The sequence below is a fragment of the Girardinichthys multiradiatus genome, chromosome 1 (assembly GCF_021462225.1).
Source record: "Girardinichthys multiradiatus isolate DD_20200921_A chromosome 1, DD_fGirMul_XY1, whole genome shotgun sequence".
Taxonomy (NCBI): domain Eukaryota; kingdom Metazoa; phylum Chordata; class Actinopteri; order Cyprinodontiformes; family Goodeidae; genus Girardinichthys; species Girardinichthys multiradiatus.
Genome location: NC_061794.1, coordinates 45,684,715 through 45,712,015, shown reverse-complemented (window position 1 = coordinate 45,712,015; position 27,301 = coordinate 45,684,715). Strand labels below are relative to the sequence as shown.

General features: G+C 41.4%; 1 protein-coding gene across 2 annotated transcripts in view; it reads right to left on the bottom strand.

The window, feature by feature from the left end:
• Positions 1-27,301, bottom strand: part of lama5 (laminin, alpha 5) — a 120,021-nt gene that overhangs the window by 33,304 nt on the left and 59,416 nt on the right. The window contains exons 12-40 of one of the 2 annotated variants that reach the window (XM_047363372.1): positions 25,277-25,417; positions 21,532-21,669; positions 20,362-20,496; positions 19,209-19,343; positions 18,994-19,131; positions 18,659-18,711; positions 18,471-18,570; positions 18,336-18,388; positions 17,065-17,170; positions 16,869-16,968; positions 16,153-16,309; positions 15,384-15,522; positions 13,180-13,322; positions 12,408-12,511; positions 10,556-10,709; positions 10,315-10,478; positions 9,381-9,489; positions 8,046-8,143; positions 7,780-7,966; positions 7,541-7,667; positions 7,318-7,457; positions 5,583-5,698; positions 5,235-5,446; positions 4,082-4,283; positions 2,472-2,616; positions 2,239-2,379; positions 1,514-1,675; positions 1,136-1,243; positions 904-987 (exon numbers count right to left, since the gene is read on the bottom strand). In XM_047363372.1, the coding sequence (XP_047219328.1) occupies positions 904-987; positions 1,136-1,243; positions 1,514-1,675; positions 2,239-2,379; positions 2,472-2,616; positions 4,082-4,283; positions 5,235-5,446; positions 5,583-5,698; positions 7,318-7,457; positions 7,541-7,667; positions 7,780-7,966; positions 8,046-8,143; positions 9,381-9,489; positions 10,315-10,478; positions 10,556-10,709; positions 12,408-12,511; positions 13,180-13,322; positions 15,384-15,522; positions 16,153-16,309; positions 16,869-16,968; positions 17,065-17,170; positions 18,336-18,388; positions 18,471-18,570; positions 18,659-18,711; positions 18,994-19,131; positions 19,209-19,343; positions 20,362-20,496; positions 21,532-21,669; positions 25,277-25,417 (3,791 nt within the window). Of the gene's footprint in view, positions 1-903; positions 988-1,135; positions 1,244-1,513; positions 1,676-2,238; positions 2,380-2,471; positions 2,617-4,081; positions 4,284-5,234; positions 5,447-5,582; positions 5,699-7,317; positions 7,458-7,540; positions 7,668-7,779; positions 7,967-8,045; positions 8,144-9,380; positions 9,490-10,314; positions 10,479-10,555; positions 10,710-12,407; positions 12,512-13,179; positions 13,323-13,521; positions 13,652-15,383; positions 15,523-16,152; positions 16,310-16,868; positions 16,969-17,064; positions 17,171-18,335; positions 18,389-18,470; positions 18,571-18,658; positions 18,712-18,993; positions 19,132-19,208; positions 19,344-20,361; positions 20,497-21,531; positions 21,670-25,276; positions 25,418-27,301 lie in introns of both variants that reach the window. The other variant, XM_047363376.1, reaches the window with a different exon arrangement.

The following is a 27,301-nucleotide window of genomic DNA, read 5'->3' as shown; positions in this document are numbered from 1 at the left end:
CCAAGCATTGGGAGAACACATGATATATTTGTAATCTTAATGTTTTTTAACTACATGTATCCAAACAGTGACACTTCCATCTCAGAAATACTGGACCTCAGGACTGGATTGGTCACAATAGATTGTAACATTCTGACTGACAGACTAAAACAGTGGGAAGACATCTCAGTTACTGTGATAAATTAGTTCAGTTCTTACTACCTTGTGTCATTTAGCAATTATAAATACGAAGATCACATGTGGGGTTCCTCAAGGGTTCACTCTGGGGCCACTATTATTCAAAATCTACAAACTACTGAGGATGGATTCAGAATGAAATGTTTAACAGTCACATGAATAAAGCCTGTAGCTAAAACAGCCTAATAACACCTTAAAAACAATGCCAGAATAAATGTTGTGTTTTTGCTTTCAGTAGATTAGTAAAGTTGTTCTTACAGGTTTAAAGAAGTAAAATTAATCAGGCAGCTGCACCTCATCCATACTGCCGCTGACAGAGTCCTGACCAACAAACTGAACGACTCTCAGAAATAAATCACTGCACTAGATTCCTGTTTGTGAAGGGTAGATTATTTCGTTATTGTTCTATAAGTCACTAAATGTTCTTGGTCTAAATACATGTCAGGTTTGGACCATGCCAACCTCTTGGATCATCAGAGATCAGCTCACTCGGGGTTCCCAGGACCAGAACTAATCATAGGGAAGCAGCGTTTAGTTTCTACGCTCTTCAGTTTGGAAACCGACTTCATGAAGAACTGAGATTAGGAGAAACTGTTAAATCACGACTAAAAACATTGTTTACTGCAGCTTCCCAGCAAACATTAAAGCTTATTTCCATTTATAGTTTTTTTAAAACTATTTCTAAGATTTGTTTTTCTTGTGTTGCTTCCATCAAGGTGATTTTACCTCAACTATGTGAACAATTCCCAGGTGAGGGTCTTCAGGTGCCGAGTATTCTCTCTCCATGAACACCAGGGTCATCTGGTTCCCCTGCAGAGCAAAAAAACAAACTTAAACAAGTGGCGTTAAACATGCCCACAGTTATGTTCTGGCGTTCCGGGATAGTCTCAGAGAAGAGGTACACCGCATTAATGTTCAGGTTGGATGCTGGGGTCCAACCTGTGTGGGTCTTTCACACCTTTAGAATAATGTCCGGTCGGGAGGCTTCAGCCGGCAGAGGCAGCGCGTCTCCTCTCATGGTCTGAGTGTGAAGACGGTACCGCAGGGAACCACCATATGATGAGACCTGGAGGAAGGAGAAGTAAAAGACTAAAATAAAATCAATGAATTCAGTTGATTTATACTGAATAGCCCCTGTTCTCTGGACCTTTATAATACAAACATATCCAAATCCAAACCAGCTATACTGTTTAGTTAATTTGATTCAAATCAATCTGATGTATTCCAATACAATCGAAAAATAAAGTACATTTCAGATTAACAAAGTTTTTCTCTACTGAGATTTCTCTTGTCTAATAAAAATTCAGCCAACTTTTTCCAAGCCATCTACTTGTACCTTGTCTCCCAGGTATGTCTTCGGTGCATGCCAGTGGAGGTCCTGGTAGACATCGGGAACATCACTGAGGTCAGCCTCTACAAGATCTTGATCAGGATACACCGTCACAGGTACTTCCTGTCTGTCTGCTCCAAGGAGAACCCAGCCGTCCATGTCCATGACCTGCATAGCACAGGAACAAACAGTGAGAAAAGTTCAAAACTGACCCGGGAAGAAGAAAGCAGAGATGGAACATTAGCTAACAGTCAGGAAACCATTTCAAGTTTCAAATCCATTCGGTGTCTGTTGGTTTCATTCTAATGTGACTGACCTGGGACAATCCTACCTTAATTCCTCCTAAATGGGAATGTTAATGGGAAACAGGACAGCCAATAGTTAATTAATAAAACTAAGATCTCCATCTGACATAAGACTGTTTTCTTCCTTTCCAAGAGCAGTGCTGGGATGAATGCTGGAACATCTCTAGAGAAATTTGAAAGCCAGCGGTGTCTTCATGTTTGAGCACATCAACAAACTGAGAAAACAGGTTCATAAATTCTTAACACTGCATCTTATGATGGATGCTGACAGAACACACATCTTAGTATCTGGATCCAGGTTTTTATATCTGTTAGGTACAAACAACATGACATTCAATTGGCAGAAAGCTCAGACTCTTCTTTTAATGGATCCTGGAACACGGATCAGGCAAATCGCTTTACATAAATCTATTCAATCGTTAGTACCTCGACCCGTCTTTTGTCTGAGCTTTGACACCGGTCTGTGGCCCCGAAGCAAAAACAGCTGGTACATCCTTTCGGGTTGGTTGGGTCCAGGTGGAAAGTACCGATTCTGCACTGATCGCATCGGGAGCCCTGGACGTTCTCCTGCAGGTAGAAGGTACACACATGCGTACTGTGAGGTGAGCCATACAAAGAAGTGGAGGTGTCTGAAATGGCTGTGGGGTTGTATCTCCAACCTTGCAGAGACACAGTCCTGTAAAGGAGTCGCACACTTCCTCCTGGGTTCCCGCTTCGTTGCAGTCGCATGGCCTGCAGTTGGGGTAACCATAGAAACCAGGTGCGCAGCGATCACACTGGCGGCCAACAACGTTGTTCCTGCATCTGGAAATGCAGTAATTTGAAGTTAATTGTTCAGCCGTCTGTGTTTTTTGCATGCTGGTGTGTCTACCTGCTTTCTGTGATTTCTTTGAGGGCTTTTTGGTATCATCTCCTGTTTTCTCAATACCAGAAATTAAGAAAGGGTGAGGGTCGGGACAGGAAAGTTAGTAAAATGTCTGTTGAGTGTAAAGTAAAGTGTGTGTTTTAAGTGTTCTTATTTCCAGGAGAAGGAAATCTGGAATGAATGATGCCTTCTTCAAGCCTTCCACCTTGTCATGTCTGGACAGAGACACACATTCCTATTTCTGCACATTTGTAAGTCGAAAAGTAGATTTAGGATGCCTTGAGCAAGTAAGGTAAAAAAAAATACAAACTTTGACAGGATGGAGGGGATGTTTAAGAAGTTTACTCATTAAAATGATCACCAAGCATCAACTGATTCCAGGTGGAGAAAAAAGTATGAAGTAAAAGGTAAATGAGGGCATGTAGTGGGAATTAACTGTTTTATATCTGAAAAAGTAAAATTAGTTTTAACAACAGGAAATTAGGGACATTTGTATAAAATGTTTCTTCACAAATGATCACTGAAAGAAGTCAGCTTCCTTCTGGGTTTCTTTGACTGGGTTTGTCCCTAAAATATCAAAGTTTAGGTTCCAGCAGGAATGGTCTACATGCAGAAGAGTGATAGGTATGTAAATAATTTGATCTGAAAGATCTAGAACCTTTCTGAAAGAACTGTTAGCATGATCAGTGGACAGACAGTGCTATCAGGCAGTTGCCAGAGCATCCAACAGTCAGTGAGGATCACCAGACACAGATGATGCCTCGTAGATGCATCAGACAGGATTAGCAGCATTTGATGGAGTTTTATAAGGGTTGCATTTTGGGCCTATATTAAATCTGATTGTTGTATCTTATAATTTTCTAGAATTGGAGGTAAACAATTATTACTGTGGCCTAATGGTGGAACCAGTGGGTACACGAGGGCACCTAGACAAGGTTTCAGTCACTCAGGACAAACCAAGAAAAACCATAGATGGACAATTCCAGTCTTCAGGGGCCAGTATCCTCCTTGTTTTAGATGTTCTCCTGCTAAAACACACCAGACTCAACTGAATGATCCATTAGGAGTTCTCAGCCAGCCAAACTGTAGACTATAAAAATGTAAAAGCAACGGACCAAATAAGTGAGCCATGTGGCTTAGCGGGACCAAGATTCTAAACACAAATACAAAGGACCGGCAAAGACAATGGTCCAACAAAACATGTAATTAACTAAGATAACAGTTCAGAGCCAAAAATAAGACAGAGGTCAAAATATGGAAAATAGACCAATAATTTGGTTAGAAGCCAGTGCAACAGAAATTGTTGTTATCTGTCAGTCAGTGTTTATCGAAAAACAGACGACACCCAAAACGAGAACAACGGAAAATAAACTCAGAATAATTATTTGTGATTTTATTTGGTACCTGCACTGTCCACTGTCCGTGTCACAGCTCACATCAGGGGAGACGATGCCCGGCCGAGAGCAGTTGCAGACCTCACATCCAACCACTGGGTGGCAGCCAAAGGTCTGCGGCTCACACTGGGTGCACTCAGGGCGCAAAGTCCTCGGCGGGCAAATACAATCCCCCGTCACTGGCTCACATAACCGCGTACCACAGTTACAGGCTGGGAGGGAGATGGGAGGAAAGAAATCAGAAACAAGAAGAAGAAATCTGGCAAAATCATATAACCACGAGGATATTATGATCAAAATACAGATATAGGCATCAGCCAGGAAAAATGCTGAATGCATGGTTGTCCTGTCCTTTCAAGGGCAGTGGAGTAATGAGAGCCCACAGCACCACTATTTTCAGCAGACATGCTAACAGGTTTATTTGTCGTGTTTTGAACCATGAGTTGCTGAAGTGTCAGGCAGACATCTCTGATCACAGTTTCTAATAGGAGATATGAAACATACATTCATCGAATGAAACTGATTTAGAGTTTTAGTGTGCAAACTGTGCATTCTGGGGTGAATTAACAGAAAACTCCAGGTCCTACACCAGTGGGAGACAAAAACTCTTACAAAATGAGGCAAAATGTGTATTAATGTAGGTAAAACCAGAAAGTTTCTGAATGTTTCCTAGGTTCATAGTCTAGACTGTGTGACATCATCACACTCGGTTGAAAATCATGTGGTAAAATCTCAGAAAAATCTTAAAACTATAACTGCGCTTGTGTGAGGCATCAAAGTGCCAATAAAATCCAGCTTTCCGTTACTGGTTTAGACTTTGAGGTGTTTCTACTATAAAGTATGGCTGAGCAAGGAGCCATAAAGACGGCTGGGCTTTCCTACTACTTTGGCAAAAATCCAATTTAAGTTAATTTAGCAAATTTCTTTTCCCTATTTTGTGAGAAATTTGTAAAATACAAGACAATGTTCTCCAATCCAATTCCAAAATAGCAAAGTGCTCTTGCTAACTGTTGCGATGGCCGTAATCGTAATTCTTTTATAAATGAATATTAAATGGAAATATTTAGTCACTTTGTAATTTACGTTTCTAAATCAAAGTCAGGTCTAAATATGCCCCTGAGTCCGACCTCGACAAGGTTCACTGAAAACAAAGCGTCACTCACGTCTGCAGTGGGGAAATCCCCAGTAGCCCGTGGCGCACATGGAGCAGTCTCGTCCAATCACGTTGGGCCTGCACTTGCACTGACCGCCAAACAGTTCGCAGGTGTCGGTCTCGGCTCCCGCCTCATGACAAGCGCAGGGCATCGCCCCGTTATTGAAAAAGGCCGACAGGGACACTGCCGAGCTGATGCAGAACGGAGAAGCAGTGGAAGGACTGAAGAGAATGGAGAAGGATGAGCAGAAGGAGGAAAACCTTTACCATTTTAGTGCACATGTGCAATAATGTTTTAATGTTTAATTTAATAAAACATTAAAAGCAGAAAAGGCATTTCTCTGTTTATGGTACTGACTTGATATAAAAGCTGTTTTGACCACAGTTGCTGATGAAGTCATAGGATTTATCCAGAGGCTCCTCATTCAGATAGCTAGAGCTGTAGCTTTTCTCAGGAACTACAAGTACGTAGTCCTGTTGAGACATTAAACACAAGATCAAACCTGGAGACTCTTCAGATTATTGATAAAATGTTAATTAGCAAAATGAAAAATGTTAGTCTGTGTGGATAAGAACATTAAAATAATACGGGACTTTTTCATAAATGTTTGCTGTATCTTACCATCTACAGGGTGTGTTTTAACAAGCTAAAGCTAAAACATTTAAATCTCAATCATTAGAATCAAGCTACTTCCTAAAAATCTAAAAAAAAACATTTGCTTCATTATGGTAGCTCTTCTGAGACCAGAGAACCTGCTTGATGATGGATTATCAGAAGAAAGAAAAAGCTGTTGAGTAAAGTAAGAAACAGAGACTTATGAAAAGGTTGAACCACCAGTCGCTATGGTAATTCCCACCCTTTCATGGAGGCAGGCGGCAGTAGGAGCCCACAGCATCACTATTTTATTCAGTCATGCAGACAACTGCAATCAATACTTTAAGCCTCAAACAAACAAAAATTGTGCAAAAACTAAAATATGTGTTGAAAAATGTCTCCAACAGCGAGGAGTAGAACCTTCCGGTAAGTGTTTTCTTAGGGAAAATCCCAGATTTTAATTAGAAACTTCAGATCCAGATTATTATTATTATTACATTCAGCTGTGCATACTCTGCGGTGATTTGACAGAAACTCTCTAAGTTCTGCAGCAGCGGGGCACACACTGGGGCAAAGTAGACAGAAATGCCCACAGGCTGATGTATAATCTTGTAAGGGGGAAGATGAAACTCCATTAAATAAAAAAATATCAGAATGTTTCAGAGTCGAAGTCTAGTTTTACATCATCACATTACAGTTAAAATTACTTAAGCTGCAACTGCAATAAATCCATAAACATTTTAATAGTTGATTTAAAAGTCAGCATGCCAAAAGCTGGACTCCTTTTCCTAAAATATCTTTAATATTTTCAAAATATCAGGGAAAATTCTTCACAACTTTTATACAAGTTGCATAAACACCAGATAAGGTGAGGTATTACTACAAAATTTCAAAGAACTTTATTCACAGTATTTCTGTTGATGCTAATTTAATTTTGCATGTTTCTTTTTCAACACTCTGTGAACATTAGCAAACAAAAAGAAGATAAGGAGATGTATATAGTAAGATGATTAGTAATAAGGAACAAGGAAAGATTTTCTTTGCTTGATACACAATGAAATTGAATTCACTGTACATCAGAGTTAGAAGGAGAAAGCTGACTGATTGTTGGAGAACAACATCAGTGCAAACACAGCCAAGCAAATGTTTAAGTAAAGTCAGAAAAGAATATAAAACTTCTTTAAGTTCTGCTGCAGAGTTCTGCTGCTGAAAGAGGTCACAATTCAGCAGTAGAGAGTTACCACTGCTAGTGCAATGTGCCAAGTTAAGTTTAAGCAGGAAGGGAAATACATTTCCCATGGAACACCATTAAATACACATTCCTTCATGATAAAAAGATGCTATTTGAGTGATGGACCTTTGCCCCAGTAGACCTTTATGTCTGGCCCAGCCTCTACAGCATATTAATGAAGATCAGAACCAACAGCACCAGTTTAACAGTGAGTCTGAATACAATGAGCTATAAACAAACAAAATAAACCAAGGTGGTGCTACCTACCAGCCAAAACGTTCTGCCTGGAGGTATCTGCACCGTGATGAAGACGTTGTGATGCGTAACATCCAGAATGATCTGGTTCTCTGAAACCAGAACGTTCCTGCAGCCGTAAGCGTGGGGACAGAAGGAGGCGTTGGTCTGGCCTGAAACACACACAGTCCGTTAATGCAGTGTAATTATTTAACTATATGAAAACACTAGAGTGGTTGTGGATTCTGTTGGTTACCCTGCCAGATCAACCCTCCATTAATGTAGACCTGGACGGGATAGGTGGGATGAAGAGGCTGGTGATAATGGAGGATGAAGACGTAACGGCCGAGAGACTGGACACGAGCAGAGTACACAGCTGCATTCTGGGTAAAGAAGAGGTAATAGGAAACTAATACAGGAAGCAACTGTAAAATTATTATTGTTATTCTTAGAACAAGGCAACATCATCATCATCAGCAGCAGCAACTTCTATACCTGGAGCGAGTCCAGATGCATGTGGTGGTTGTTGTCTGCTCCAAAGGGAGGTCGGACCTCTGCCATCCAGACTGGCTCATCTGCAGGAGACGCCTGAACGGGCTCCTCCTGAGTAGATGAGCTCTGGCCCTCCTTCAGAACCAGAGAGTCAGACGGTGTCTGGAAGCGGGAAGGGACACAGGAGGAACTGGGACAGGACGTGGAAGAAGATGTTAGCATTCAGAGCATGATGTCAACAACTGTACAGTGTCAGTGTGTCCCATTACCTCTCAGGGGAGAACTGCCCATGAGTGCTGATGCAGTGGACTTTAGGTTCAACATACTCCATAGTAAACAGGTCTCTGGGTACCAAGTAGACTTTGTGCTGAAAACAATGAAAAAAAGGTTTTGCTGAAGAAAGGTTCAATATTTTTTGTCCCTCATTTTAGAAAGATTCATTACACACATACTGTTTCAAGCCTTGATTTCTTGTCATTTTGATCATTCCGGCTTACAGAGAACGAAAACCCAAAATTCAGTGTCTCAGAAAAGTAGAATATTGTGGAGAGGTTAAATATTGGAAACTCCTTATGTCACCCTCTGATCAGCTAATTAACTCAAAAGACCTGCAAAGGTTTCCTGAGCCTCTAGATGGTCTCTCAGTCTGGGTCAATAGGAGACTGCTGACTGGACAGATGTCCAGAAGACAGTCGTAGACACAATCCACAAAAAGAGGAAGCCGCCAAAGGTCATTGCTGAAGAAACTGATTGTTCACAGAGTTCTGTATCCAAGCACAGTAACAGGAAATTGAGTAGAAGGAAGAAATGTGGTAGGAAAAGGTGCACCAGCAACAGGGAGAACTGTCAAGCAAAATCCATTCAAGGATATGGCGGAGCTTCATGAGGAGTGGACTGAGGCTGGTGTTGGCGCATCAAGAGCCGCTAAACAGACAAATACTAGACATGGGCTACAATTGTCCTATCTGGGCTGATGAGAACCAGAACTGGACTGTTGCTCAGAGGTTCAGAATCCATGTTGCTTAAAGTTCAGTGTGACGTTTCCACTGTCAGTGATGATCTGTGGTACCATGACATCTGGTTTTGGTCCACTAGATTTTCTGAAGTCCACAGCGCTACCATCTACCAGAGCTTTTCATGCTTCCTTCTGCTGACAAGCTTTATGGAGATGATGATTTCATTTTCCAGCAGGACTTGGTCCCGGCCCACACTGCCAAAGACACCAAAGGTTGGTCCAATGACCATGATGTTACTGTGCTTGCTTGGCCAGCAAACTGGCCTGACCATAACCCCTATTGAGAATCTATGTAGTATCGCCAAGATGTAGGGAGGAGACACCAGAACCAACAATGCATATTTTTCTTTAAAATATGCTTCTTTTTTTATCTGACGTAATCTAATTATCTGAGACGCTGAATTTGGGGTTTTCATTCTCTGTAAACCATAATCATATTTACAAGAATTGATGGCTTGAATTATTTACTGTGCATAATAAATCTATATAATAATATATACATTGGTCCTTTAGGTAATCCCCCCACATGCAAATAACCATATTTAGTTTGTTATTTCCCATCATGATGTGACAGGAGAAAGACTCTCACCAGAAAGAAAGAGGCACGCTCAGAGGAGAGCTGGATCTCGGTGTCAGCAGGCAGCGAGAAGACAGCCACCCTGTTCTGTTCATCGATCGCCACGACTCGACACAGGAAGCTGCACAAAGCACACAAAGCAAATGCAGACAGGATGATGAAGAGGTGCTGAAAGAACTGCCAGATGGAGCGCAAACAGTTTCAGTAAACTGAGAGAAAGTGGAGAAATGTCAAGCAATAGTCTTTGTGTTTGTTTGTTTGTTTGCACCCTCATGTTATCTCATCAACACTCAGCAATTAGCTAAATGACAGATTTCCTATCAGCATGAAGACCTTAACTATGAAGGCAAAAATGTCATAGTTTTATACATCCCAGATTTTATCTCGTTTTTAAGATTTCCACAGCTCTCCGTGCAACTGTCCAAGGAGCAGGTTGGCTTTCAGCAGGGTTGGGGAACAGGGGATCAGATCTAGACATGGAAGCTTAATTCTGGTCCACGTCTGTTTTTTACAGGTTTATATCATTAAAGAAAGAGCTGCTTCCAGAGTCTTGGAACTGGGCCGAGCTTGTCGGGACATCACCAGGGCTGTCCCGTGTCATCGTGTCACGGGACAGCCCTGGTGAAGGTGGAGCAGAAGAGTCGAGTGAGAAGTGGCTACTCTGAGAGTAAGATCATGGTCCTCAACTGGAAGAAAGTTGTTCCGCCCAGAGGAGCTCAGTCTTCCAGGAGGAAAGTGAAGTAGATCTCCTCAGGGTTGATTGAAGATTTGATTAAGTTCTGGTCATTTCCCTTTGATAACCTCGTACCAGCTGCCTTTAGGGGCCTATAGAGCCCTTCAGAGAAAGTATTGGATCTAATACCTCTGTGGTCCAGTTCCAGATAAACAGGAATGAGAGAGTTGGGTGGACAGACAGACAGAAGTAATGACAGATGTTTGCCTTCACCTGAACTTGCAGTGCAGGAGGGTGACTTGGTGGCGGTGCGTTTGTGCTCGAGGTGAGTTGACGGCGACAGTCAGAGTTTGTGGCAGCTCTTCTTCACTGGAGTATTCAACCACCAGAACATAGTCTCCAGGAGAGACCAGACGCCCTCGCAGCTCGATGCTGATCTGGAGCAGAACAGGAACATAAATACTTCTTCCACATGTAAAATATAAATGAACAAATGATCTGTGAGTTCTGTTACATCCAATCCGCTGCAGACGGCCATGTCAGGATGACGCAGCGTAACCTTCTCAGTGGGGCAGGGGCGTGGCAGATGGTTGTCATGGCGGCAGTTAGCATCATTTCCAGAGATGGAGGGGAAGGAGTCCAGAGACAGGTATGTGTACAGCAGACAGCTGGACAAATACATTAAAAACACTTTAAAGGAACAGGTTTCTAGAATCTGTGAAGAACGATGTGAAAACAAAAGAGCTAAAATTATTTTATCTTATCTAATTTTTATGGTTTACTGAGATGATTTATACCATTCTGATGAAAATACAGCCTTCATCTATTCTGTACTATGGCTTGACACTGAAATTAAGGTTGCCTGAATATCAGTATACAACAGACATAATCTATTTACCATACAAGGCCCTTTGACCCCTGGGGTTCGCTCTGTGATTGTGGGAAAAATAGGAAAGCTCATCATATTTAACCGAAATAAGCTGCTTCTAGTCTGGTTATCAGAGTAAAAATATCTGCCGAACAATTTCTGTGGGTAAAAGAAGTTAACAATGGCGTAAAACTCTAAATGTCCCAAAGTGAGCACAAAGATCAGTTCATCTAGTCGGTTAACAACTAAAGCAACTGCTGGAGGTCTACCAGAGCAGATCTAAGCAATGACCCATCCAGAATCCGTATCTGATCAAGAAGTAAGCAACAACGTATTTAAATAAAAGGTCATGCAAATACAAAACAATCCCTCTGATTAACAGCGTATTTAAAATAAAAAGTTATTCAGATAGTACATGTTTTAATCAGATGGCAAGTCAGAGCATGTCTGCATCAAGCTTTATTTACGATAGTCTTGCTTTGTTGGGTTATTAGAACTATGAAGCTAAATCCCTCTTTTAAGGCAATACCATAAAATACAAACCTTAAACAGGAGTACATTTATTTCATGGGGAATAATTGTGTTTAAGAGAATCACCAGGGGAAAAGTTGTTGTTAACACCAACACTGGATTTAAAATGCATGTACCTGAAGCATTTCATACATCTAGATTTATGTGATTTAGGGTTGATTAGAGTGTTGAGGATCTTGTAGTTAATAATTCATGACTTCATACTTTGGGTTTAACTAACACATAGGCCCATTGGTCTTAGCCACTGTTCAAAATAGGAAAGACAAGTTGTTTATTTAAGGAAGATGTACGTGGATCTTTTTGAATCAGGATATATTGACAAGAAAATAGGCATATATGCCCTTAAATATAGTCAGAACAAAATGTAAAAATCATTAAAAAAACTGGTACTGGACCCGCGTTCATGCTGCCGCCTGGCAGAGGGAGGATGATGGTAAAGGAAGTTAATAAATCTCCAAAGCTCACTGTTAGAGAACTGCTGGAAAGAGTAACATGTTACAGTCACAAAGTCTCCAAAACAACCAGTAGGTTCCATCTGCATGCTAACTGGTTGCTTGGAAAAGCTGTTTCTCTCCTACCATCACAAACACACAGATGTGGGAATTTAACTGTAAGAGTTGCTTTGGTCAGATGAGTTGCAGTTTGAGGTTTTAACCGCGGAAAAATCTCCAGGCAAATCTGGCATGAAACAAAACAATGAATCTGTGGAAGAGCACCTCATGCTCTGTGACGCTGTGGGCCTGTTTCTGTGTTTATTGCTCCAGCTTTATGTTCTGTTTTCTCCTTTTATTTTTTGAGTCTGTTCCCTGGGCCTGTACCAGATAGCAGCATCAGTGGCTCAGCGATCAATCTGGTCAAATATCACTCTGGATACCTGATCAGCCCTGATCAGCTGATTTTTGCTCATGCTAGCTAAACAGATCGCTCGTTCCCATTATAAAAAACAAAAAAATCAAATAATATTTACTTCTGGCTGCTTTCAGGTACAGAGCTGTATGTGCAGGGGTCAGTAACCCTTATCTGCAGGATGGGAGCTTCATAGTAGGCACTTGGCAGCAACACCAGGTAGTCCTGGAAGTAAACAACAAAGGTATGAATTAGGGTTTGACGATATGGACAAAATGTTATCACAGTACTCAGTGTTATGTATTATGTCATCAATAAAAGTAATGATAAAAGGCATTTTAATAAAATCATTCTAGTATTTTTGGCTTAAATCTGTTACTGTATGCAGTCAAACAGGCTGCATACTATATAAACATCTTAAATTCTTCTATAAATAAGTTACATTAAAGGGGTTCAGATCTATCTCTAAACAGAATAACTGCATTCAATAATACTTTAAAACATTTGGTTTTGATGCTGTCCTGGAACCAGTGGTTGAAAGATGGTTCCAGTATCAAAGCAGCATCGCCAACCACGCTGTCAGTTTCTGGAGTTTGCAAACAGAGTTTATCATTACAACTATTAATCCAAATTTTATTTTGATTATCTTTTTTCCGGATAACAATAAATGATACGATAATCGCCCATCCCTAGTATGAACAGGGGTTTAATAACTTATAGGGAATTCATAAACTGATCTTCATCTTGTTTTGATGAGGTTATAACAGATCCAGGGGGTGAAGCAAACCTTGCATACTTGCAGTCTTGACGGTGCATGTGCCCTCCACCATTCTGTGCTGATGACTCATTTGCATATTTGCTAAACAGCACATATGTAGTGTAATGTATTTTACCAGCAATATTCCCTCAGCTTCTATAATCACGGTCCAGGTTCCTGGGTTTAGGACGAAGGGCTCCACAAAGTTGTTCTGGGGGACATTGACGAAGGTGGGCTGCACACTCGGTGCAAACACGATTTGCTTGGACTGTTCAGAACCTTAAAACACAAACGTTGGGCATTTTTGGATCAGGCACTGAAACTCAGTCTCTGTTAGATACAGAGGTACACAGCAGAAAGTGACTGTAAAAAACAGCAGGAGAAAAACTTCACTTTAATCAGTGATATGTTGGAAAAACTCAAGCAAACATCAGGAAGCATCAGCACTGCTAATCTCTTGTTATTGGTGAAGACATACCTCTGCGATTGGCCTGATAGGCTGTTATTTTACCATTGGATGTGACCCCCTCAGAATTGACATATCTGAGGATAAATCGCGTCAGATAGACGTCTGCCTCGCTCACATAAATCTGGAACTGGACTGCAGTCTACAAGGACCAGGCCCAAGGTGAGAAAGAAAATACATTAAGTCTTAATGGTAAACCTCTGAGATCTCTACTGATCTGTGGCCCTGAAGAGGAACATACATGGAGTTTACAGACAGAAAGAGAAGTCACCACCAAGATGTTTCCTTAGCCAGCCACCAAGGCAAACACACATCCTACTTCTGTCACACCAGACAGGAATAATGAATGACAAACAGGTGGAAAAGAACCTGTTTCCAGACAGGAATGATGCTGTTTGTCCACTAAAGTTGGTTAAAATCACAATTTTTTCTATGTAGGATTATCTGAGCTTTGATTTGGAGCCAATCACAAACAGAAGCCATGATATTTCTCCTACGTGAAAACTCTTTGCAAACCTTCATTCAACATCATTCCAGCGTAACATTGCTGTCAGTGATCATCTGCTGAACGCGTACAAACCTGATCGTGGCTAAATGCGCACATAACTGATCAAGTGCGCACAGCCTGTAATCACATATCATGCAAGAGACCCACTGTGCTTTGATGTTGATAATAAAATTAATAGAAAAGAATTATAATACAGATTAAATCCTTCATTTGCAAACTGGATGCTAAAATCACTTCTTAGCAGGTGAAAAATCCCCATTTAAAGGCAGGTTTTCCATGTGGTGACAAAGACAGTGTATGCTTTAACCTTGTCACTAAAAACACATTGCATTATTGACAGTAACGTTACGTCATTGCAGGGCAGTCGGAGTTGGATCAGTTTGATTATGTTGTTTAAATGTGAACATATGCCAGGGGAGGGTTTTGTTTATGCAGTTAAAAATTATTTTTTGTCACCAAAAAACTATTTAAACAGTCAAACACATTGTATATCAATAAATAATGGCAAAACAAACAAAACGAATTTAGTAAAAATTGGGAAATAATTTAGTTTACGTACATAAATGTTCGATTTAACTTTTTTGCAGGACAGTTATGTGATGCTATGTTTTAAAATTAGTAAAGCTATAACATACTGATTGCAAACTCCTACAACAATCTATTTTTATGTTGCTAATATTATGTTCAGGCTTAAATTTTGTGGCTCTTTATGATAAACTCCAAACTCTTCAAACATATACTCTCAAAAAGACAACAGAATCTGGTGATTCTCCGAAAATAATTGAAAGATCAAGGGAGACAAATTAATTCACAGACATATTTGTGTTTTATATTGTTAATATTGATTGGCCAATTTGTTGCGAGTTACATTAAACAAGATTAGAGAAATAATCTCATCAGGGCAGGGCAGACAAACCCTCCTGTGAGTAGCACAACAAAAGTCAACTAACTGTAACAGTCCAGAACAGCAAAGGCCGAATGGAACAGAAGGAAAAAATCAGCAACCGGATCATTTATAATGATGCAGTGTAACAATCCCTGCATATTTCTAGCAACACAGCAGAGGATCTGCTTGCTTCTCCTCTTGTTCCAGCCAGTAGCACACGCAATTTCCTCATTTAAATAGGGCGGTCTGCACCTGTATTGCACCTGTTATCCATTGCACGCACAATCTTTGAGAATCGCACGTAACACACCCACTTATTGCATGTGCAATTTTTTTATAGTACACACAAATTAGCACCCTCTTGGGATCTTTGAAGATCATGCCGTATGAGGAAGAGGAGAGGTTAATTCTCCTTTTCTAAATGTGGAGAGAAGTGAACAAAAAACAGAACAGCACATTTTTCCTCTTGATAGCACTTACAGTTACCACAGAAGTAATTCCAGCTGTCCTCTATGACTGACACCCTGCCCCGAACAGGAGAACCACCCCAGTTGCTATAGCGCAGCACCACACGGAAGAGGTCCGGAGAGGTTACAAACACCGACACCAGCACTTTGGACTGCCAAGGAAACAGCAAGCAAGGCAAGAGGGGAAGATGGGACAAGACAGAAAAACAGAGGAGCCAAAGGTTATACAGCCTGAAGACCCGACAGATAAGAAGATAGCAAAACATTACGAGAGAAACTAATTCAAGGAGGAAGACTGAGGAAGTCACCGATACAGACCAAAGGCTTCATACAGGAAGCTCTTTCATGCTGACTCCATTTCTCTTTGGAGACCCACTTTTTAGGACAAACTTTAATTTGTCTCCAGAAGGTTTAGACCTCCCTAGAGATGTTGACAAAGACAGTTACCTGAAAAAGTGGAAAACTGACAACCATTAAACTGAATTCAGCAGAAAGCAACTGATAAAATATTTTTAAAGATTCACCGTTTGTGCTGAAAGGTAAATCTACCAAAGAGAAATGCCCAACATTTGTTGATCTTGTTTCATTAAGAGAAAGCAATGAAAGACGGGCCACAGTCACCTTAATATATAAAAACATTAATTATAATAAGAAGTAACAGAAACACGCTTTAAATATAACAAATAAAAGCAGCTTCATGAGAAGACAAAAGTAAGGCAATTTGCAATACTGAACTCGTATATCCAACAAGGTGAATACTGTGCATCAAAGGTCAAACCTACCTGAATCTGGGACATCTGAGCATAACCTCTCCAGCTGAAGTCTGCAAATTCCAGAAGGTTGTAACCAAATCTCACCGGTCGACCATCCAGCATGGTTCCCTCCTCAATCTCAAACTTTAAATGGTGGAGATCTGGAAAGTAATGATCTGGACGAGGTCTGCAAACAAAAAAACAAGCAGGTCTACACTAGAACTGTGTAGTTACAGAGTTGCTGCAAAGAAAAGAGACGATAAAAAGGCCTCACGGAGCAGAACAAGGAGGATGAGTGGGATACAAAACGGTCTTTAAAAGTGATGCGGATGATGAGGGTGATGATTAGATGATTTTTGAAGGTATGAGTGGGATAGTAAAGAAAATGAGGATGAGGACGATGAGTGGGATGAATAAGGGTTGTAAGGAGGATGACTTTGAAGGAAAGTGGTTATAAAGAAGGATTAAGAGATTGGATGGGATGAAGTGATGTCCTTAAAGTGATGAGGCACCAGGGAGATGAGTAAGGATGGTCGGTCTAGAATAAAAGACTATCTGCGCTGCAGGGGTCAGCCCTGATAAGTTAGCTTGCCAAATGATTAGAGAGGTGGTTTAGGTGTGACCTCTGAAACAACTTCATTGAGCACTAAAACAGAAAGTACCAGGTCTTCATTAAGATTCACAGTTGGTGTCACTATGCATTTATGAAAAAAGGCATGCAACTGTCCCAGGTTTGTTAGACTCACAGGTTACACCTTGGGCCCTCCACGTTGGGTCTACAATCACACTGACCATTTCGTTGGCCACAAAACTGACCCACTGAGCCCCCAATGTCACACTGGCAACCTAAAATAAACACACAAATCCACATTAGCAACCAGCTAATGTGTAAAAGGAAAACCTTCACGTCTTCATGAGGACGTTTAGCTAAAGAAAACTCACCCTGGCAGCCAAAGTAATTGTGATCCTGCAGGTTGTAGGAGCCGTCTTTGCAGGTGGAGCACGTTCCGCTGCAGACGTTTGGCTTACAGTGACACTCACCAGTTTCCTGCCAAGCACAAAAATCAAGTTATGATCCTTACCTCCACTAAATATTAATAGCTCTTACTACAGAACCTCTGCCAACGAGATGAACCATTTCTTATATACACCTTATCAGGCAGGTTCTAGCTTATAAACCCATACTGTTAAGAATCAAAGCACAAAACTGAAGTAACATCTTAGAGAAGAAATTTAGTTACTGTGGATATAATTCAAGATTAAGTGCTGATTTTTACTGGCGATAACTATTTGGATAAGTCTAAGCATGGCTTACATTTTCTAAATTTCATTCACCCTAAAAACTCGAAACATCAAGCCTGAAACCTGGACTTTCAAATCCACATGACTTAACGTCAAAAACCAGCAACCAGTGATCACAAAATCCACACGATGAATATAATTGGTTAAAGTTACGTTTTACTTCAGAACAGGATCAGGAACAAAACTAATTATTTCAAGTTTTGTGTGGTTAGGTGCTAATGCTCATCAGAAGATTTTGTTAAATATTAATTGATGAGGTAATTAGTATACTTCTATTATAGGTGGGATGAAATTAAATGAATTTTAACAAAGAACAAGGAGGATGAAGGGCTTCGAAATAAAGTTTAATTACTGATATTTGACTGTTACTGAATAAGGCTGGACAAGATATCGACATCGCAGCATCAGTGAGTGTAATATTTATATCACAAATGACTATTGTCTAATTTATTCCCAGTGTTATGAACTTGTATTTTTCATGCTAATGTAATATTTAGCCAGCTGGACAAAGTCTCACAGCATCAGATAATCACAACGGACACTAATGACAAAATGCTAAAGGTCACAGAGTGATGGTAGTACAGAGGAGACAGAAAGGAAAGAAGGAAATAGGCAAATTAACATTATTCATTGGAAGCATCAAAGGCTTTCCAACTCCAATGAGTTTTCCATTCATTTATTCATCTTTTTCCACTGAAAACTTGTCCATTCTGGAAATTATTATCTTTGATACAGTTGCCTCAAATTTCAAACCCAATCTTTAAAATCCTTGTTTTCCTAAAGCTTTTCCAACTTTTAAAGTTTGGAAATCATCTTATGGTAAAGGAAAGGCGTGAAACAAACTGAAGAAGACTTCAGTTTCACTACAACTCTGGAGATATTTCCAGAGAAGGAAGAAATGTTTATTTCACCTGGACACACTCGGCAACACCACTCAGGGTCCCTGCGGTGTTACACTCACAGTCTGCATGAGAAACCAGAAAACAGTGGTTAGATCCATTGGCTGCAGTCATACATAAAATATATCTGTGAGGTTTATGTCCTACTGGAGCATCCATCAGCAGTATCAGGGGAGAGGTTCCAGTACAGGGGTTTACATCTGTCACAAGCTGGGCCCTCGACGTGAAGACGGCACTCACACTGACCCTGCATTCAGGAACAGATCTATTAGTTAATCAATAAAAGAAAAACCTACGTTTTATAAAACATGAGAGAAGCAACAAACAAGACTTACTACAGGTGGCAGCACCACATTCTGAACAGATCCGGCTGGGTGACACATACCAGCTTTCAATAGCAAAGAAAAACACAGTGAATCACTCAGTGGTCATCAGATTAACAGTGTCAATATCTGATCACTGGGTCACAATTTATGGTACCATGTTGTCAGAAACTGTGAAACTGAGATTAATGAAAATATCTTCAAAGATTCACCTACAAGATATTCAGATGTATTTAACATTTACTGCAATATTTCAGTCTCTAGCAACAAGATGTTTATTGCAGCCTCTGGACCACACCTACACACTTTACAGCCAGTAGGCACTAATTATTTGCCTGTTTTCCTACCTTGACAGTTGGGAAAGCCATAGGAGCCGTGTGCACAGTTGTCACATCTCAGCCCCACCACGCCAGGCAGACACGTGCACTGTCCCGTCGGCTGGTCACAGCTCGTGTAGCGGGAACCCTCTGGGGAACACTGGCAGGCTGGAGACGAAAACAGGAGTTAGCGACACATTTACACAGGCTTCTAAAACAACACACTTTAAATGCTTCTGGCTTACGTGTGCAGCTCGGGTAGCCATAGTAACCGGGGGAGCACTGGTCACATGATGCCCCACTGTAGTTGGGTCGGCAGTGGCAGATACCGGAGACGGTGCAGCTGGTGTCGAATGAGGTGCGAGGATCACAGGAGCACTCTGGGAAAGAAAAATATTCAAACTAAGATGAAGTGCAGCAAACTTTGTACTGATTGCTTCAATATTTTTATTTTATTTTTACTGATAAAACATTGTAAATATTAACTATTTAAGGGTTTAACCATGGACCTAGTTGGGTGTTTTAACATGACGATGATCACACGTCAAATTTGGTTCTGGGATGGATGAAGCAGGTTAGAAGTAAACCTCTGGGATGGAAATGACCTCATATTCTGGTGAAAATCTATAAACAATGCTTAAAGTATGGCCCACGCCTGGAAACCGAACAGATTAAATGAACTCCATCAAACCCAGCCAGAATTATGCCAGAAATGCATTGATGGCGTCAACATGCAATTAAGGTGCAACATTTACTCTCATAATAAGGAGACTGTAGGTTTTTGAACCTGTATGTATAAAACTGATCCCAGGTTGAAGAAAGCTTTCAACTGAAATGTTGTGAAAAATCAGTGCATGTCAGTTATTGCCTTGGTATGCTGTATAATCATTTGACTCAGACAAATATTGAATGATTCTCACACTGATGTTCCTGATGAGTGGATGTCAACTTCTGACCAAAACTACTCCAGAGGTAAAGTTCTCCAGGTCTTTTACCTGACATTCAGCCTCAGATCATCATGCATAAATGTTGAGATAGCAGTAATAAGTTCTTCCTTCGGTTAAAGTGGTTTTATGTCCTGTTTTATCTTCTAGAAGGGACTCTGTTACACCTAGCTGTTGGAAAAGTGCTGTTTTAATACAGTTTGATTGATTCATCCACAGTTCATCCTTGCTCCTCTGGGACTGTGTGACCAGTTATCTGCAAACTTTACAACAGGACACATGCAAAAGAAATTTGAGAAGGAGCCTTTCTTCTTGGCTCCTTTTTCAAACATTTTTATGAATCAACGTGCCACTTCATAAAATCTGGCCCAAGGTTAACTGCTCCCATATGTGCAAGTCACATTAAATTAGTGATGACTAATACGTGCACTGGATCTGACATGTGATTGATTACCTTGACAGCTGGGATAGGAGTGGAATCCTGATCTGCACTGTTCACAGCGAGGACCCTGAAACTCTGGTTTACAGAGACAGCGGCCGGAAGCATTGCAGCGCTCAGGAAGAGAGCCGACCGTGCTGCAGCCACACACTGCAGAGAGAGGACAGACATCAGGTAGAATCCAGCTGTCTTACAACTAAGGGAGAACATATGAAGAATAACTGCTGTGTTAGCAGCTTTCATACCCAAAACGGATTAATTGTTTAATAGTTTTAAAATGTATTGTTGGATGTGATTTATTTTCAATATTTGTGCTGTTATGCATAATTGCATTAATCAGAAATCCAACCTAAACATAATGTTCACTTTAAGCATGAAATACATATAAAACAGGCCCTGTGATCACATCAGGCTCAGAATGATCTCTCTGCAACAATTAGCCAATTAAAATCTAAAAATATGATCACAAAGAAAGATTGATGCAGCTTCCAGGTTGAGAAAGCAAAGCTAAAATCATGCTTTTATTATAAACACAAAGATCAGCATCCAGAAGGGATGATTTAATGGAAATTAATTTAGTCCACATGCGGACCAGGTATGGACATGTCAATAATTAGATTTGCAAGCAACTGCTATGTCTATTATGGGAAGCATGGTTGGAGCAATGGTGTTTGATGAGGCAGTTGGAGGAACATCAGAACAGAGAGCGAAAACCAGCAGACACAGAAGAAGCCTCACAGATACATTAGGCTGCATTACCAGAACTTTATAGAGTTTGATAGGGATCACATTGTGGGTTTGCATGAGTTCAGGTGGATGTATCCTGTAACTCCTGTAACTGATGGATGATTCAGCTTCCTCCTGTAACAAACTGCTCGGCTCATGATGATTTCATCATGCCCTCTGATGCACGGTTCAGACATGCTTGCTGATTATGAACCAAATCATATCCAAGTCAGAGCCCTGGTTCTGAGTCCGGTCTGGAAATCTATTTCTAAGATAGTTTTCCATTTACCTTGAGTTAGCAAGGTTACCATGGAAATTAATAGACCAAGAGCTACATTACTAGTTTATTTAAACAGTTCTCTGATTTTTCATTCCCCTAACGTGTGAAAATTTAGGTCTGGCAAGACCCAGAGTCAAAAAACAAGAACAAAAAGTCCCAAGGAGGAGGAGGTGACTCACATTGGCAGAGGGGGTAGTTGAAGTAACCAGGCGCACACTGATCACAATGGTAACCTTGGAAACCGCTCCGACACATTCCATGACCAGTCATCAAGTCACATGACCCATCCAGACAGCCCGGACCCAAACACTGACAGACTGGTCGGAAACACAAACACAGACTGAGACAGACACAACAGCACCAACACGACAAACAGAACCAGGAACAACATTCCTGCAGCAATAAATCAGTTAAAGAAAAAATTTAACAGTTATTACAAAACTTCCCTCATATTTCTGTTATCTGAGACTGAGCATCTACCTTTAACACATCTGTTCAAATGAGACATTAAGAATCTTTAACTAAAAAACCTCTGGTGGATGGATGATGGATGGATGATGGATGGATGGATGGATGGATGGATGGATGATGGATGGATGATGGATGGATGGATGATGGATGGATGGATGATGGATGGATGATGGATGGATGGATGATGGATGGATGGATGATGGATGGATGATGGATGGATGATGGATGGATGGATGGATGATGGATGGATGGACGGATGGATGATGGATGGATGATGGACAGATGGATGGATGATGGATGGATGATGGATGGATGATGGATGGATGGATGGATGGATGATGGATGGATGTTGGATGGATGATGGATGGATGATGGATGGATGATGGACGGATGGATGGATGTTGGATGGATAGTTGGATGATGGATGGATGGATGGATGATGGATGGATGGATGTTGGATGGATGGATGGATGATGGATGGATGGATGGATGATGGATGGATGTTGGATGGATGATGGATGGATGTTGGATGGATGATGGATGGATGGATGATGGATGGATGGATGATGGATGGATGGATGATGGATGGATGATGGATGGATGGATGATGGATGGATGGATGGATGATGGATGGATGGATGGATGATGGATGGATGGACGGATGGATGATGGATGGATGATGGATGGATGGATGGATGGATGATGGATGGATGTTGGATGGATGATGGATGGATGATGGATGGATGATGGACGGATGGATGGATGTTGGATGGATAGTTGGATGATGGATGGATGGATGGATGATGGATGGATGGATGTTGGATGGATGGATGGATGGATGTTGGATGGATGGATGGATGATGGATGGATGGATGGATGATGGACGGATGGATGGATGATGGATGGATGTTGGATGGATGATGGATGGATGTTGGATGGATGATGGATGGATGGATGTTGGATGGATGGATGATGGATGGATGTTGGATGGATGATGGATGGATGGATGGATGATGGACGGATGGATGGATGATGGACGGATGGATGGATGATGGATGGATGTTGGATGGATGATGGATGGATGTTGGATGGATGATGGATGGATGGATGGATGTTGGATGGATGATGGATGGATGATGGATGGATGATGGACGGATGGATGGATGTTGGATGGATAGTTGGATGATGGATGGATGGATGTTGGATGGATGGATGGATGGATGATGGATGGATGGATGGATGATGGACGGATGGATGGATGATGGATGGATGGATGGATGTTGGATGGATAGTTGGATGGATGATGGATGGATGTTGGATGGATGATGGATGGATGGATGGATGTTGGATGGATGATGGATGGATGGATGGATGTTGGATGGATGGATGGATGATGGATGGATGGATGGATGTTGGATGGATGATGGATGGATGGATGGATGTTGGATGGATAGTTGGATGATGGATGGATGGATGTTGGATGGATGATGGATGGATGGATGGATGTTGGATGGATGGATGGATGATGGATGGATGGATGGATGTTGGATGGATGATGGACGGATGGATGGATGGATGTTGGATGGATGATGGATGGATGGATGGATGTTGGATGGATAGTTGGATGATGGATGGATGGATGTTGGATGGATGATGGATGGATGGATGGATGTTGGATGGATGGATGGATGATGGATGGATGGATGGATGTTGGATGGATGATGGATGGATGATGGACGGATGGATGGATGTTGGATGGATAGTTGGATGATGGATGGATGGATGTTGGATGGATGATGGATGGATGTTGGATGGATGATGGACGGATGGATGGATGTTGGATGGATAGTTGGATGATGGATGGATGGATGGATGATGGATGGATGGATGTTGGACGGATGATGGATGGATGGATGGATGATGGATGGATGATGGATGGATGATGGACGGATGGATGGATGTTGGATGGATAGTTGGATGATGGATGGATGGATGTTGGATGGATGATGGATGGATGGATGGATGTTGGATGGATGGATGGATGGATGATGGATGGATGGATGTTGGATGGATGATGGATGGATGGATGGATGGATGTTGGATGGATGGATGGATGATGGATGGATGGATGGATGATGGATGGATGGATGGATGATGGATGTTGGATGGATGATGGATGGATGGATGGATGTTGGATGGATGGATGATGGATGGATGTTGGATGGATGATGGATGGATGGATGATGGATGGATGGATGATGGATGGATGGATGGATGATGGATGGATGGATGGATGTTGGATGGATGGATGATGGATGGATGTTGGATGGATGATGGATGGATGTTGGATGGATGATGGATGGATGGATGGATGTTGGATGGATGATGGATGGATGGATGGATGTTGGATGGATGGATGGATGATGGATGGATGGATGGATGTTGGATGGATGATGGACGGATGGATGGATGTTGGATGGATAGTTGGATGATGGATGGATGGATGTTGGATGGATGATGGATGGATGGATGGATGTTGGATGGATGGATGGATGATGGATGGATGGATGGATGTTGGATGGATGATGGACGGATGGATGGATGGATGTTGGATGGATGATGGATGGATGGATGGATGTTGGATGGATAGTTGGATGATGGATGGATGGATGTTGGATGGATGATGGATGGATGGATGGATGTTGGATGGATGGATGGATGATGGATGGATGGATGGATGTTGGATGGATGATGGATGGATGATGGACGGATGGATGGATGTTGGATGGATAGTTGGATGATGGATGGATGGATGTTGGATGGATGATGGATGGATGTTGGATGGATGATGGACGGATGGATGGATGTTGGATGGATAGTTGGATGATGGATGGATGGATGGATGATGGATGGATGGATGTTGGACGGATGATGGATGGATGGATGGATGATGGATGGATGATGGATGGATGATGGACGGATGGATGGATGTTGGATGGATAGTTGGATGATGGATGGATGGATGTTGGATGGATGATGGATGGATGGATGGATGTTGGATGGATGGATGGATGGATGATGGATGGATGGATGTTGGATGGATGATGGATGGATGGATGGATGGATGTTGGATGGATGGATGGATGATGGATGGATGGATGGATGATGGATGGATGGATGGATGATGGATGTTGGATGGATGATGGATGGATGGATGGATGTTGGATGGATGGATGATGGATGGATGTTGGATGGATGATGGATGGATGGATGGATGATGGATGGATGGATGATGGATGGATGGATGGATGATGGATGGATGATGGATGGATAGATGGAAGGAAGGAACTTAAAACAATCCTGACATTTTAAAATGTTAAAGATTCAGACCCTAAAACACCAAGTTCTTGCTCATCTGTTTTGTGTTTGCCGAGTAACTAACTCATCTCTCACCCTGGCAGTTGAGGCCATAGAAACCCGGAGTGCAGGTGTCACAGTGGTCCCCGGTGAATCCAGGTTTACAGACGCAGGTTTGAGTCCGAGGATCCGGCCTGCAGGAGTTATCCACAGTACCTGCAGCGCTGCACTCACAGTCTGCATGGAAAATATGATCATATAGGTTGTTTTGTCATCTTCAATCTCAATTAAATTCATTCACAACCTGTAAAATATTAAAAATAGTGAAAAAAAAGTGAATTCTTGATCAAAGGAAAGACTGAATATTGGATAATGTTGGAAAACGGCCCAAACAGAGCTAACAGAGGACAGATGGTCTTATCAGAGTGATCAGTGCTTTTGGACCACCTTATCTCCTTCGAGCTACATTCTGCTCACACCAAGGTTTTCCCAAAACTCCCTCACATTTCTAAGTTCAACCAAAAACATCACAACTGAGCAGCTGGAGGGAAAACACTGCCGAGTCAAGGTCAGACATTTGCTACTGTTTCCAAAATACAAAGAGACAAAAACTCATTATTTTGTGTTTGTTTCAGGTTTCAATGACATGATTACATTGTAATCTCCAGACTAACCTCTCTGAACTTTTCTCAAATGAAAACTATCACAGCTAACTCACTATAGAGTGCTACAAAAAGTATTTACCCCCATACAAGTTTTTATTGTTGTTGCTTTGTTTTCACGCCTAAAGGTTACAGATCAGTCTATTCTTCATATCAGACAAAGTTAACCAGAGTAAACACAAGAAGCTGTTTTCAAATGATGATTTCATTTATTAAAGAATAAAAACTATGCAAACAAACTTCTACAACTCTGTGAAAGAAATTTGGCCCACTCTTCTTTGCAGAATAGTTTTTATTCAGGCGCACTGGTGGGTTTTCCAAGATGAACAACCTGTTTAAGGACATACCACAGAATCCCAGTTGGATTTAAGTCTGGACTTTGACTTGGCCAGTGGAAAACCTTAATTTTTACTGGCCAAGTCAAAGTTTACAGGTGGACTTGCTGGTGTGTCACCAGGAGCCGATGGGAAGACATTCCCATTTAGGATTTTCTAGTACAGAGCAGAGCAGAATTAATGGTTCTGCCAGTTGAAGCAGGTCGTCCAGGTCTTGAAGCAGTAAAGCAGACCCAGATCATCACACTACCACCAGCATGTTTGACTGTCTGGATGATGTGTTTTGTTGAAATGCTGTGTTAGTTTTACTCCAGACATAACAGGACACACACCTTCCAAAAAGAATATTTTCCCAAAATTTCCTTGAGGATCATCAAGATGTTTTTGGTAAATGTGAGACGGGTCAGCAGTGGCCCATTAACTCTCCTATGGAGGCTGTTTTTCCCAGTCTCTCTTTCTTATTGTTTAATCATTAACTCTGACAGAGGCAAGAGAGGCCTGCAGAGCTTTAGATGTTGTTCTGAGTTCTTCTGTGACCACCTGAATGACTTCAATTCAATTCAGTTTTATTTATATTGCGCCAATTCACAACACACGTCGTCTCAAGGCTCTTCACAAAGGGTTTGAATGGTGCGGGGTTGTTGGGGAGGTTAAATTAAACTACTGAGTGTTAGAGTTTGGCCATTTTAGAATTGGCTATGTGTAGCTGTACTAAGTAAAATAATAAACTGATAACATTTGTCCATGTAGAGCCCACTGAGGGTCATTGTTATACTAAAAACCACAAGGATTGGGGATACCTCCCTCTGTCAGACTGATTATAACCATTGGAAAAGAGAAGGGGTCATACAGGTAGCAGGAATGGAGGGTGTGTTTGGACTTCAACCATAACTGAGCCGGTTTAGGCTAAACCTGATTCCCCCTTACTCCAACCAACAGGGAGGGAGGAAGGCAGTGGTAAAAATAATTGGGGAGTGTTGTTTCCTGTTGCATTGTGTGAAAGGTGGGCAACTTTAAAATGGACTGAATTGTTGATGCTCTCTTGGAGTAATTTTAGTTGGTCACCCCACTCCTGTGAAGGTTCTCCATTGCTCCATGTTTTCTCCATTCGTGGATAATGTCTC